A 13,062-nucleotide genomic window follows, 5' to 3' on the forward strand; every position below is an offset into this window, starting at 1 on the left:
GTTATTTTAGTGCATGTGTTGTAAATCATAGTAAAAATGTCTTTTATTTTGCTTTATAGTAATGTATGAGAAAAAAATAAGCTTTAATGTACTTTTAATGTTGCTTTAATAATACCTGAGATGTTGTCGTAATTATTGATAAGTGTGGTAAAATGTTAGTTTTACGCTAATTAGTATTAATATTGCACATTGAGAAACTCATATCTTGCAGATGGAAAATATGTGTTGCTCTATTTGCTGGAATTAGTAACAAGTGCAAATTGATTCATCCAGATTTTCTTTGTTGGATATAGTAGAGTTGATCCACAGCTTCTTCCTCGCTGTTTTCTAATCCAGTTCCATTTGATGAAATGAATCGAGTCATAAATTGCTACGTTTCTTATTGCCATCGCTGATGTGCCAGTTTTCCAGGCTTTGTATGTTAAAAGCAGATCACCCAGACTTTTTCCACTGCATGCGCAAAACATGCATATGCCAACATTCAACTTCATTTTTAACCAGAGAAAATATGGCAACTCCTGCCTTTTTGACCAAACTTCATAATGACATGGTGCTCTGAGTCAATCAAATAAACCTTGACAGATTCTCTCTGGAGCATCAGCAGCACATAAAACCCCCGAAAGCAACTCGACATTACTGTAAATGCATACAAGCAGATAAAATTGAATTGAGTGTTGGTGTGCTGGAACAGGTAGAATTAAAACAGGACATCATAGTATTTGTGGGCTTTCTGAACAGATACTATAGAGTAGGTTTATATTGGTGTCAGATTTAACTTTAAAATACTGGTCCATTAATTATTGTTAATGTATTTACTAACATGAACAAAAATTAGCAATACGTTTACTACTGTGTCTAGTCATCCTCGTAAACTTTTGTAAGTATTATTAAAGTTAAATAACTGTTGTTAACCTACTTTGCATTATCTATTGTTAACAAGCACAACTTTGGATTTTAATCATGCATTAGTTAATGTTGAGCTTAGGCCTGTCACGATATCTTATCTTTTCGTGGAAATATATAGCACCAAAATTAATTGCAAGAAATGATATTAGGTCATACTTTATTTTGATGGTCCATTTGTTGAATTTAAGTTACAATGCATCTACGTGCCAACTAATTCTCATTAGATTTTAAGTTGACTGTTAGGTTGGGGTTAGGGTTAGTGTAAATTGACATGTACTTGCAAAGTTTCTTATAGTCAGTTAAATGTCTGTTTAGCAGCAGTGTCAACAGATATTTAGCAGAAAGTCTATTTATGCTCAAATGGACCACAAAATAAAGTGTTACCCGATATTATTGTGATTTTAAGATTATTTTGATACTATAATAGCATCACAATGCAAGTGCTCTTCCAAAAACACATTATATTTTGTTCTTAAGAATATTTTATTTAATTATACTCATTTTAACCATTTATTTATTAGGCATTGGAGTCACAATGTGAAATATCCTTAACATATAATAATAAAAATAAATGTTAACAAAAAAGTGCAAGGTAGAAAGAACTAGAAAAAAAAGTAATAGATCTGTTTTCATTCATCAGGCACCCATGAAAATATACTATAGTAATTTATAGTAAATACAACAGTATTTTTTTTTTAACCAAACTGACACTGACATTGTTTTTTATATATGGGCCATATATATATATATATATATATATATATATATATATATATATATATATATATATATATATATATATATATATATATATATATATATATATATGTATATATATATATATGTGTGTGTATATATATATGTATATATATATATATATATACATATATACATATATATATATATATATATATATATATATATATATATATATATATATATATATATATATATATATATATATGTATATATATATATATATATATATATGTATATGTATATATATATATATATATATATGTATATATATATATATATGTATATATATGTATATATATGTATATATATATTTATGTATATATATGTATATATATATATATATATATATATATATATATATATATATATATATATATATATATATATATATATATATATATATATATATATATATATATATATATATATATATATATGTATATATATATGTATTATTATTTTATTATTATTATTTTTAACTAGCAAATTAACATCACCTAAGTTTAATAAACGCTTTAGTAGTTTTCATTAGGAGTTTAGTTCGATTAACTAATGTTAACTATTGGAGCGTTATTGCATAGAGTTACAGAGTGTTCACACTGCCATCGGCGAGAGGGTCATTTGCTCCAGCTGCCCTGCCATTAGCACTCTCAATGCTTAAAAAATCTATTTAAAGCTGTTTGTTTAGTGCGGATTTAGTGGTAATTTAAATGGTTGTCTAATGACCTGTCCACATGAACACAAGGCTTTTTTCTATGCAGTTTGTGCACACTGAAATGATCAGGAAGACTGAAATCAGGAGACCTGAAAACTCGATCAGAGTGAAGATTTTCCTAAACTCATAGTACAGTGTGGTCTTGTGGACATGATAACCGTTTTGCCTCATGATGTCAGTTGCGTCGCTTCACTCTCGTTGGTGAATTCTCTCATTAAACATCAGGGGATAGCATATCGTTCATCGAATGCGCACTTTAGAATCTCCTCTGAAGGAGTACTGTAGGTTATCTGGGAACTTCTCACATACTGATTTTTGAATACTATGAATTCGGACATACTGTATTTAGCGTACAATATAATATAGAAGTATTAAATTTCAGATGCAGCACAGGTCTTCACACTAATGTTAATTTGAACCTAGCCTTTAATACAAACTGGGAAACCCGCTATGGCAATAATCAAACTCTATTGGACTGCATTCTCTGGAGTCCTCTCAAGTGGTAGACTTGTACATTCTAATAATAATAAGTTGCCCTGAACCATGTCATAGCTTATTACTATGAAGTTTACTGATTTAAACTCTCCTTGACTATCACACTGTCTAAAATTTGCAACACCAGTTTCACCAGAGCTCGTCGATGGCTCCCATTGAAAGGGAATGAGTTCTACTTTGATGCTTTTGCTAACGTATGGCAATATGAACCCACAATTTAAGTACAATAAGACATATAATAGTGACAATTTTTAATCAATATCTCAGCATGTAGTAGAATAGATTAACATGTATTGTTCATGTTTGAACAAATAATGAACTAAAAAAAATTCTAAGCATAAGTAGCTGTTATGAACACCCCTTAAATACTTAATACTAAAACACTAAAACTTAAAATGCTAAATAATTATTTGTTGTGTTTTTAAGTGCTCAATATCAATATTAAGCATGTTCATTATCACAATTTATTAAATTTTGTCATATGTCTGCAGTGGAGTCATTAAATAAAATCCTTGCACAGCAAACCACCTACGATGAATAAAAATGGTGTTTTATTGTTTGGAGGTCTGGTAACTTTCCTTTTCTTGTGGACACCAGCAGGATTGCTTCACAGTGGAAGGGGAGGATCTTAAGCATGACTTTGAGCGCTTGCAGCTGGCTATGGAGATGGTGGGCTTCCTTCCCACCACGCGTAAACAGTGAGTTTCTCCAAAACACACAGCTTTGCATACAGTTTTTACGATTCCAGCAGTTATGTGCTTATGTTAAATATTTATTCTATTAAATAACAGTTTACATAAAAAAATACTTAATACTTTTTGCTTTTTTGGGCCAGAAAAAACTAATGCTGTTATTATTATTTTTTAACATCTTGGGTTATTTTCAGATAGATAAAAGTGAAGAAAAATGTAGCTGTTAGACTTTACAAAAAAGAAAAAAAAAGCATTAAAAAAATGCTCTATTTTAAATCTCCTGAGATCATATGATAGCTTTGCAAATTTTGACATGCTTCAATCACATTCATGAGAATTTAAGAGATTTGTTTTTGAGATCTTTTGAGAAATTTTTGTTATGAATACACTGTTGATGCTGTACTGTATTACTAGGTGGGAAGAGAGTCACTGAAATAGCTTACTGTAAATCCATACTGTTTATTGCAAAGATTTTGTGCAGTTTCAGGAGAAATGGGTAGTCCCTGTAGGTAAATGGTTTTGATTTGGATGGGCTAATTGCATATTTTATAATATTTGTTGTTGTTTTTAAATCTTAAAAGCTTAATTCATTGCATATGTGAAATAAATTACCAGTAAGATTTGTTAAAATATTTCTTTCTGTACTTCATGGAAAAAAAGAAAGTCTCACTAAACAGGATTATTTAAGCAAAAAATGGTTAAAAACACTACCTGCTAAAAAGGAATGAATGGTATAATTGTGTTTCTATCCATTTGTATCTCTCACACAGGAACATGATTTTTGTTTTCCTCTTTGCAGGATATTCTCTTTGCTATCAGCTATTCTTCATTTAGGGAATATCCGATACAAGAAGAAGATCTACCGGGATGACTCCATTGACATCTGCAATCCTGAGGTTCTCCCAGTAGTATCAGAGCTGCTTGAGGTACACAAACAACATCACAAAATCACAATGTATGCTCAAATTAATAGTTTTTTTTATTGTGCCGAGCTAAGAATAATTGTGATGAATCACATCCAAAATAAAAGTTTGTTTTACATACTTATACATACGTATATGCATATATTTGACAAAATGCTGATTTATATTTAGATATTAAATATGTATGTATAGTATGCAAATTATATATATATAATTTAAATGTTTATGCAATTTTTCAAATAGTGCATGTATGTATGTGTGTGTATTACATATATAATAACAAAATATAATAAACAGACACATACATAATTATGTCAAAACAAACTTTTATTTTGCATGCGAAAGTAATAAATAGATTACTTAAAAAAACTTTTGTTTTGGATTCAATTAATTGAGATTAATCTTTGCCCAGCACATTTTTTATATATATCCAGTCAAACCTAAAATGATTCATACCCTTTGTAAATTTGGAGTCAGAACTTTGCCATGGGGATGTATAATTTTGGGCTTGACTGTACATTTGAACATGTTAAACAAAATAGTTTTTTCTTTGCACTTTTGGAAAAGGTAACTTTGTCAAGTTTTTTGGATGCCTATAAACTGAACATACAATATAAACATAATTTTGTGGTTTTGCAGTTTATGCTGAAATTATAATAAGATTTTTTTTTAAAAATTGTGCACTTTAAAGCCCGTTTACACATATGTGACCATCAATTTTGAGATTCAGATATCATCTGAAAGATGAATATACTGTACATCATTTCCATTAATGTGTACTTTGGAGGATTGGACAATATTTGGCTGAGTTGCAACTATTTTATTCTTTCATTTTCCTTTGGCTTAGTCCAAGGGTGGGCAAACTCGGTCCTGGAGGGCCAGTGTCCTGCACAGCTCCAACTCTAATCAAACACACCTGCTTATAGATTTCTAGTGATCTTGAAGACACTGATTGGCATGTTCAGGTGTTTTTGATTAGAGTTGGAGCTAAACTATGCAGGACACCGGTCCTCCAGGACCGAGTTTGCCCACCCCTGGCTTAGTCCCTTTTTTATCAGGGGTTACCATAGTGCTGGCATGTCCAAACTCGGTCCTGGAGGGCTGGTGTCCTGCAAAGTTTAGTTCCAACCTCAATTAGACACACCTGGGCTAGCTAATCAAGCTCTTAATAGGCTTTCTAGAAACATCTTGCAAGTGTGTTGAAGCAAGTTGGGGCTAAAATCTGCAGGACACCGGCCCTCCAGGACCGAGTTTGGACACCCCTGCCATAGTGGAATGAACCGCCAACTGTTCCGGCATATGTTTTCTGCAGCGGATGCCCTTCCAGCAGCAACCCAGTACTGGGAAACACCCATACACACTGATTCACACACACACACGCACACATACACATACACCACAGCTAATTTTGTTTACCCAAATCACATATAGCACATGTCTTTGGACTATGGAGGAAACTGGAGTACCCAAAGAAAACCCATGCCTGATTGAAGTGCTTACCAATGCAAATTACTGATAAAAACTTTACAGTGAGAAATAAAAAAATTGACATCACTGGACTATTTACTTAATATTTATAGGTTTTTGGCATTTAAATAGCAATAATTTTTATCCATACAATGGGTTTTCTGTGGTCTAGGGCAGAGGTGCCATTCATTATGAGGCGAGGCAGTAGCGCAGTAGGTAGTGCTGTCGCCTCACAGCAAGAAGGTCGCTGGGTCGCTGGTTCGAGCCTCGGCTCAGTTGGCGTTTCTGTGTGGAGTTTGCATGTTCTCCCTGCGTTCGCGTGGGTTTCCTGCGGGTGCTCCGTTTTCCCCCACAGTCCAAAGACATGCGGTACAGGTGAATTGGGTAGGCTAAATTGTCCGTAGTGTATGAGTGTGTGTGTGTGAATGTGTGTTTGGATGTTTCCCAGAGATGGATTGTGGCAAGAAAGCCATCCGCTGCGAAAAAACTTGCTGGATAAGTTGGCGGTTCATTCCGTTGTGGCGACCCCGGAATATTAAAGGGACTAAGCCGACAAGACAATGAATGAAGACTTTCATTATAAGACATTAAAAATAATCCTATTATTAATAATCCACCATTAGTTAATATAAAGCAACATTTTTAAATATGTTTTTAAATATTAGCAAATAAATCAGGAAATTACAGCATAGCAAAATGAATATAAAACAGTTTGGTATATTCAAGTTTAACCAACACCCTTTATTCATGTTTGGTTGTTGGCCCTTCATTAGAAAAAGTTTGGGCATCCCTGGTTTAGGGTCACATATTGTGTTTCCAGCTCCACAAAATGCTGCTATTAGGCAAATTTTATATTTTTAATTAAATAAAGCAAAGTAAATGCTCATTTTTAGATTAAAAAATGGAGGATTAAAGATTACTAAGTTTACAAGCCTCAAATAACAGGACACTGAAACACCGTGATAGTTGTCAGTACAGCATTAGTGGATTTCTTACAGTATACAGAACCATGCAGATGAGCTTTTTAAAGAAATGATTAGGGATTAAAATGATAAGGGATTGATTATTTGTTTTCCTGAGATTTTTACTGGGGCTGAAGCATTGATTCAGTGGGCATGTTTGCATGGAATACCTGGGTAAAAATCTATTGGATTTTTGATTCTGAAACTTTTGAATATATAATAGATGTACAAAATGTCTAAAAAAAAGATAGGTGAATTTGTCTACATGGGAATTAGCTCTTAGAGCAAAGTTTTAGTTGTCGTGTTTAAATCAAAGTAATCCGTTGTGAGTGTAATTGTTGTTTTTGCCCTGATGACATATATCAAAGGTGCCAATTTCATTTTTGGAGAGCCGCAATCCTGCTGACTTTCACTCCAACCCTAATCAAACACACCTGAACAAGCTAATCAAGGTCTAAGTGTTACTAGAAAGCTACTGCTGTGTCACCATTCACCTACTTACACTACGCCCTAAAAATACACACTGTTCTGGTGAAGAAAAATAAACAATTCTTAGTGTGTAACAAAAGTAGACAAGCTTTTGGACATACTGCTTCATCATTAATAGACCATTTAAACTGCGCTGTCAGTCATCTTGTCATTTTATATTTCATTTCTTGGTGCAAATGAGATAAAGCATCATGTTAGTCTTTCAAGCAGAGAAATCATCTGGGGCCTCATGTACGAAGACTTGCGTGGAAATCTTACTAAAACATTGCGTACGCACAAAGCTGTAAATGTGCGTACGCAGAAAAAAATTCAGATGTATGAAACACTGCGTACGCCGAATCTCACGCATATTCTTTTGTACATATGAATGAACGTGAAACTGAGTGCAACATGCACGAGCACAAAACCCCTCCCTGCCTCCTCCCCCGTATGAATATGATAATGACTATGCTAATGGCAAAACTCAACGAAAAAGCAATAGCAAAATCAAGCAAAAAGAGAAACTTTGAACCGAATGTGAAATGGAAGAGCTGCTTTCGGAGGTTGACTGGAGACAAGCGGTGTTATTTGCAAGTTTGTTCTCCCGAATTAACAACTAAAGAAAAAAATGGAGTGGGAGAGTTTAGCTGATGCGGTTAACACAGTTGGGTCTGAACGTCGCACTGAGTGCATTAAAAAAAGAAATAGTGTGGTTTATATCTGTAAAATGTTGCAGTACCCTTAGCAGTCTCAGTGGCGCACCTCGTAAGACGAATGTGATCATGTTTTGACACGTTCAAGCATAAACTCGGCTCGAATCCAGCGTCTGATAAACTCTTTCTTCTTTTTCCCCCGCTACATATCAGATTTTGCCCACTATTTATCACGAGAAAGACAAGTAGGAATCATCAATAAGTTTGTGCATCATATTTTATTTGCACATTTATTGAATGGAAATGTTTCTGATTCACGCATGCAAATTCATCTTCAGATGGTGCCTTTATAGCAATGTGCGTGCAGTAGATAGCTCAGATTACATTGGGAAAACAGGCGACCGCTGCAAATTGTGCTTTAATGTTTAGCTGGTCAAATGTATGGTATGGAAAACTTACATACCTACTAGATGAACCCGTCTCATACAGCTGCCATTGCAAGGCTCAGACACTTTGTAGAGAGGAATTTAACACAACTGCCTCTAGGAGTCGCCAAATAAAAATAAAACAGACACGCACAAAAAATGTGCGTACGCCAGCCATAAAGCTCTCGTGAAGCTGCGCACATTCCCACGTTCAGTTCATCGTTAGTAAATCCAAACGTGAGCGATTCTGAGCGTGAAACCTGGCGTACGCAAAGTTCTTGTGTGTACGCAGCGTTGATACATGAGGCCCCTGGTGTTTGCCTAATAAGTCACTCTGAAGTTATTGACCAAGCATATCGTTTTAAAAGGTCAGTTTTGTGCGGCTGGACTGTAACAATTGTAACATTAAGTCAATATTTTGGATCTGGATGGTTATAAATATTATTTATTGAACCTCTTAACCTACAGTCGACCTATCCATTTTGCATATCCATCATGTTTTCGATACATTATTGCTATGTTTACAGTGTGTCAATATGCAACATATTATGTGTTGAAGCCAATTTTAGTCATTAGAGTGTGCACAAATGTGCAATTCATATTTTTATAGATATACATTGCCTATAGAAAATCATTATACCCCTTTGAAATAATGACTTTACTAGTCATTCAGCCTAAAATAAAAACACATTCCAAATAACTTTTGCAGACTTTGAAATGTTTTTAGAGTCATCTTCTAACCTGTGCCTTTATCCCGAAGGTCTTCTCAAAGCAGGGTGTAATGTGAGTGAAGGTATAGATTTTCACAGGGTATGAGGATTTTCTGTAGGCACATTAATTGGTCTGTATTTCAACTTGGGACTCAGAAATGTTTTGTTCAAGCCCAGACTCATTGGAAATACATGCTCATTGGAAAAATATGATTTAGGCCCACTGGCGCATGGTCTAACAAGGCTGTGCTTATTCTCCTAATGGGTTATGGGGGTGTTTCGAGCAAATTGTGCATTAAACAAATCAGAGTCTCATTTCCCATTCTCTTTAAGATTCAGTTGCTTCGCACCATGGCACATTTGCTATTTACATGGCAGATTTTGTAAGTGGAAAACTAAAAGATTCACTAGTGAGAAAACAGTTAAACAGAGCATCTACAGCGAGAGGATAAAAAACGAGACTCCTCTATTCAGCCTGTTTACTTTCTCTTTCTCTTCACTTTTACTCTTTACTCTTTTACTTTCGTGGATAAGAAAGCGGTGTTGTACGCACTCCACTGTAGACATCCATTAGCCCACATATTTAATTGAATTTGTTAAGCTCAGATTAGTTTCAAAAATATTTCTAAATTCAGTTCTAATTTTCAGCAAACGAATAAATGAACAATAATTATGATGTGTGGTCAAACAACTTAGTTATACAAGTTATACAACAAGTTACAACAAGGGCAAGCTAAAATTGTCTGTAGTGTATGTGTGTGAATGAGTGTGTATGGATGTTTCCCAGTGATGGGTTGCAGCTGGAAGGGCATCTGCTGCGTAAAACATATGCTGGATAAGTTGGCGGTTCATTCCGCTGTGGTGACCCCAGATTAACAAAGTTAATTTGTAACTAGTAACACACCTTAGTAACACATGCATATCACACCATGACAAGAGAAGCGTCCCATGAACCATCCAAAAATGTTTAACCTTGCCGCATACGTAATGCACACATTCTGAGAGATTGGAGCAAATCTTTTGGAAATAAAGCAAGGCTGGGTTAGTTTCGCAGCGGATTTGGTCAGCAAACAGGCCTACTCAAGGAAGCAGATAGTTTTCCTGAATGAAGGCTGTGGAGGGCCAGCAGGAAATAGGATGTGATTGCTCAGAGCCTTTGAACTCAACACATACATAATGTATCGAAATACCTCTCTATACCAAGACCTCTTGTGGCCTAATAGGCTGATCAAAGCAAACCTGGCCTTTATCCTCACAAACACACGCGCCTTCATAAATCCCCTCTGAAGGAATAAGAGAATGAACACTCGCTCAAGTGTTTTACATTTACCCTCACACAGCAGAGAAGGGAAGTGTACGTGCTGGTGTGTGAGTGTACACGTGTGTGTGTGTATGTGTGTGTGTGTGTGTGTGTGTGTGAAGTCTGCAGACCTGCCTGCACCTCAAAAACAATATGATATATGCAGATGAGGCCAGTCCAGAGCTCTTTCACATCTGTTCAGTATTACAGAGTTGAATGACTCAACATCAAGCTCAGCGAGTTTATATAATTACTATATTAAAAGTAGACGTTGTTCCCAGTATACACAGACCAGCTGCATATTTCTCACAGTTCACCGCTAGGTTCATTTCAGCTCTTTGATATGTCAGTGAGCAAGTGTTGAAGTCTCTCAATTGTCCGCTTTGACCCCGGCACTGCTTTAGCTTTATAACAGTTTTGTTGATGTGCTTTGCAAGTACTAAGGAAATATGTTGTGGTTTATTGAACCTTTTGCTTCATTATTGTTAACAATTTTATTTGTGCAGAATTTTATAGCTGCCGTCATTCTGAACTTTCATATAAAGCTGTACCCAATTTTTCTCCAGACCATATTTACATTCGAAGGGCCCTGTCATACATCCGATGCAATGCGGCGCAAGGCGCGGCGCAAATATTATTTGCTAGTTATTTGCTGAGGCGCATTGCTGGTGCGTTGCTATTTTGAGAAACTATAATAGATTTTTCATTAGACCAAAACAAACCCGGTCTAAAGTCCAGCGCAGAGTTGCGCCTCGCTTACACACTGCTTAATAGCCTACACACGAGATGTAGGGCAATACGCAAATATCTTTACATATGAAAAATTGAAATATTAAGGATAAATATAGGATATAATAAGAATATATATAGGATATAAATTTAAAGTATTAAAATATTACTACATTACTACAATTAAGCTGTCATTGTGGCAGATGGTGGAAACACCATTACTGACTTTGTAATTTTTTTTGTTATTTGAGGCTATCCTTGTTATTGTCTAAATTTATGGGGTAATTAATATTAAACTAATGAAAAGTGTTTCTTCTCATACATTATTAGTAATATCAAAGGGAACTTTTACTTATTTTATAAAAGTTCTGAGCAAATAGGAAAAGCACTCATGTAAATAAGAATATCCCTAACTTATTGTGAGTAGTGTGAGTTAAGCCAACACAATTCTTACATTTTTTTTTTTGGCAAAACTTAATTGTTTTATGTTCAATCCACTTAAATTTGTAAAAATGATTACGCTAAGGAATTGTGTGGAACCCAGCATTTTTTATAGTGTAGAATGAAATATAAACACATTTGGTAAAAGTCCAGCTACTAATATAATTTTTATTTGAACAAAGTTCTTAAATTACAACATTTAAAAACTGTCAAAATGACTGTCTCGGTAGTTTTAGTGTTAAAGCAGTGTAGTTTTTATTTGCTACATAATGAATGTTACATTTACGATCTAGATACAGTAGTGTTACAATAAACACATTCTGTCTTACTTTTCGGAGGTCCATCCGGTGTTTAAATGACAGTTCAACAGTGCAGGCCTCATTTTGAGGGTATTTGAATATACACTTCTCCCAATGCCATTAGTCCTTGTTCATCTACAGTACGTACTGTAACTAAACATTGGCTTGAGTCTTACTGTGATCCACATGTGTTACTGCTGATGGAACTGGAGAATTGGGGTACAGTGTTGATAACAGCACAATGTTAAAATCTGTTAATTTATTTTTTATTTTTCAAATGAATAACTTAAAATAAAAAAGCTGTTTTGTTTCCCAACAGGTCAAGGAGGAAATGCTCTTTGAGGCCCTGACCACACGGAAGACTGTGACAGTGGGCGAGAAGCTGATAGTCCCCTACAAACTAGCAGAGGTAATCAAAAAAATAAGAAATATCTGCCTTTGTACAAACTAAAATGGCAATCATAGTCTAAACATTCCCTTAGTAGAGATAGTTATAACTACACCGGCTGAAATTAGCTCATGATCATGTAGAGGTTTCAAGTTAGGATATTTTCTTTCATTTCTTTTTTTTTAAGGACACGTATAAGCATGAGCAAGTTGACAGGGAAGTAATTTACACTGATTAAATTGCTATATAGTAGCTAGCAGGATGGCTGTGAAGCACAGTAATGCATCACAACAAACTGAAAGTGATGTTCATATGAATGTGGTCAGGTTCTAAATATGAAGGTCTTTATGTGGCTGTTTTTGAACTCATCCAAAAGTGAGATTTCAATTTTAATTTCTAACATTTTCTATTTTATTCCTATTTCTTTCATCCACTGCCTCAATCACATGAAGCTTACAGTGCCGTAATATGTTTCTCAAGGGCTTCTTCATGCTCCATCATCATAATTAGAACCAGCCATGGGGTTTTTCAGAGGTTTTTCTAGCATTAGGAGTCTGTTCTCCTGTCATCTTTAAATAATGAACTGGTGAATGCTTTTATTGAAATCATACGTTCACAGTCACCATTTTGGTTAACTTAATAGATTCCTCGAACTTCATATGCTTAAAGATTTAAATGTTAAAGTCCTTGCAAATATAGACTCAAGTCATTCATAGAACCACAAATAAAT

The 13,062-nt window shown here is 34.6% G+C and overlaps 2 protein-coding genes across 51 annotated transcripts in view; one reads left to right on the top strand and one right to left on the bottom strand.

Annotated features, from left to right (window-relative positions):
* adamts7 (a disintegrin-like and metallopeptidase (reprolysin type) with thrombospondin type 1 motif, 7) overlaps positions 1 to 13,062 on the bottom strand; it is a 610,954-nt gene that overhangs the window by 253,630 nt on the left and 344,262 nt on the right. The window lies entirely within an intron of this gene.
* Positions 1 to 13,062, top strand: part of myo9aa (myosin IXAa) — a 253,527-nt gene that overhangs the window by 142,440 nt on the left and 98,025 nt on the right. For 27 of the 50 annotated variants that reach the window (NM_001423815.1, XM_073905943.1, XM_073905947.1 and 24 more), the window contains 3 exons: positions 3,476 to 3,573; positions 4,367 to 4,493; positions 12,264 to 12,353. In NM_001423815.1, coding sequence (NP_001410744.1) covers positions 3,476 to 3,573; positions 4,367 to 4,493; positions 12,264 to 12,353 — 315 coding nt within the window. Of the gene's footprint in view, positions 1 to 3,472; positions 3,574 to 4,366; positions 4,494 to 12,263; positions 12,354 to 13,062 lie in introns of all 50 variants that reach the window. The other 23 variants (XM_073905946.1, XM_073905954.1, XM_073905968.1 and 20 more) reach the window with 1 other exon arrangement.

The sequence above is a fragment of the Danio rerio genome, chromosome 7 (genome assembly GCF_049306965.1).
Source record: "Danio rerio strain Tuebingen ecotype United States chromosome 7, GRCz12tu, whole genome shotgun sequence".
Classification (NCBI taxonomy): Eukaryota; Metazoa; Chordata; class Actinopteri; order Cypriniformes; family Danionidae; genus Danio; species Danio rerio.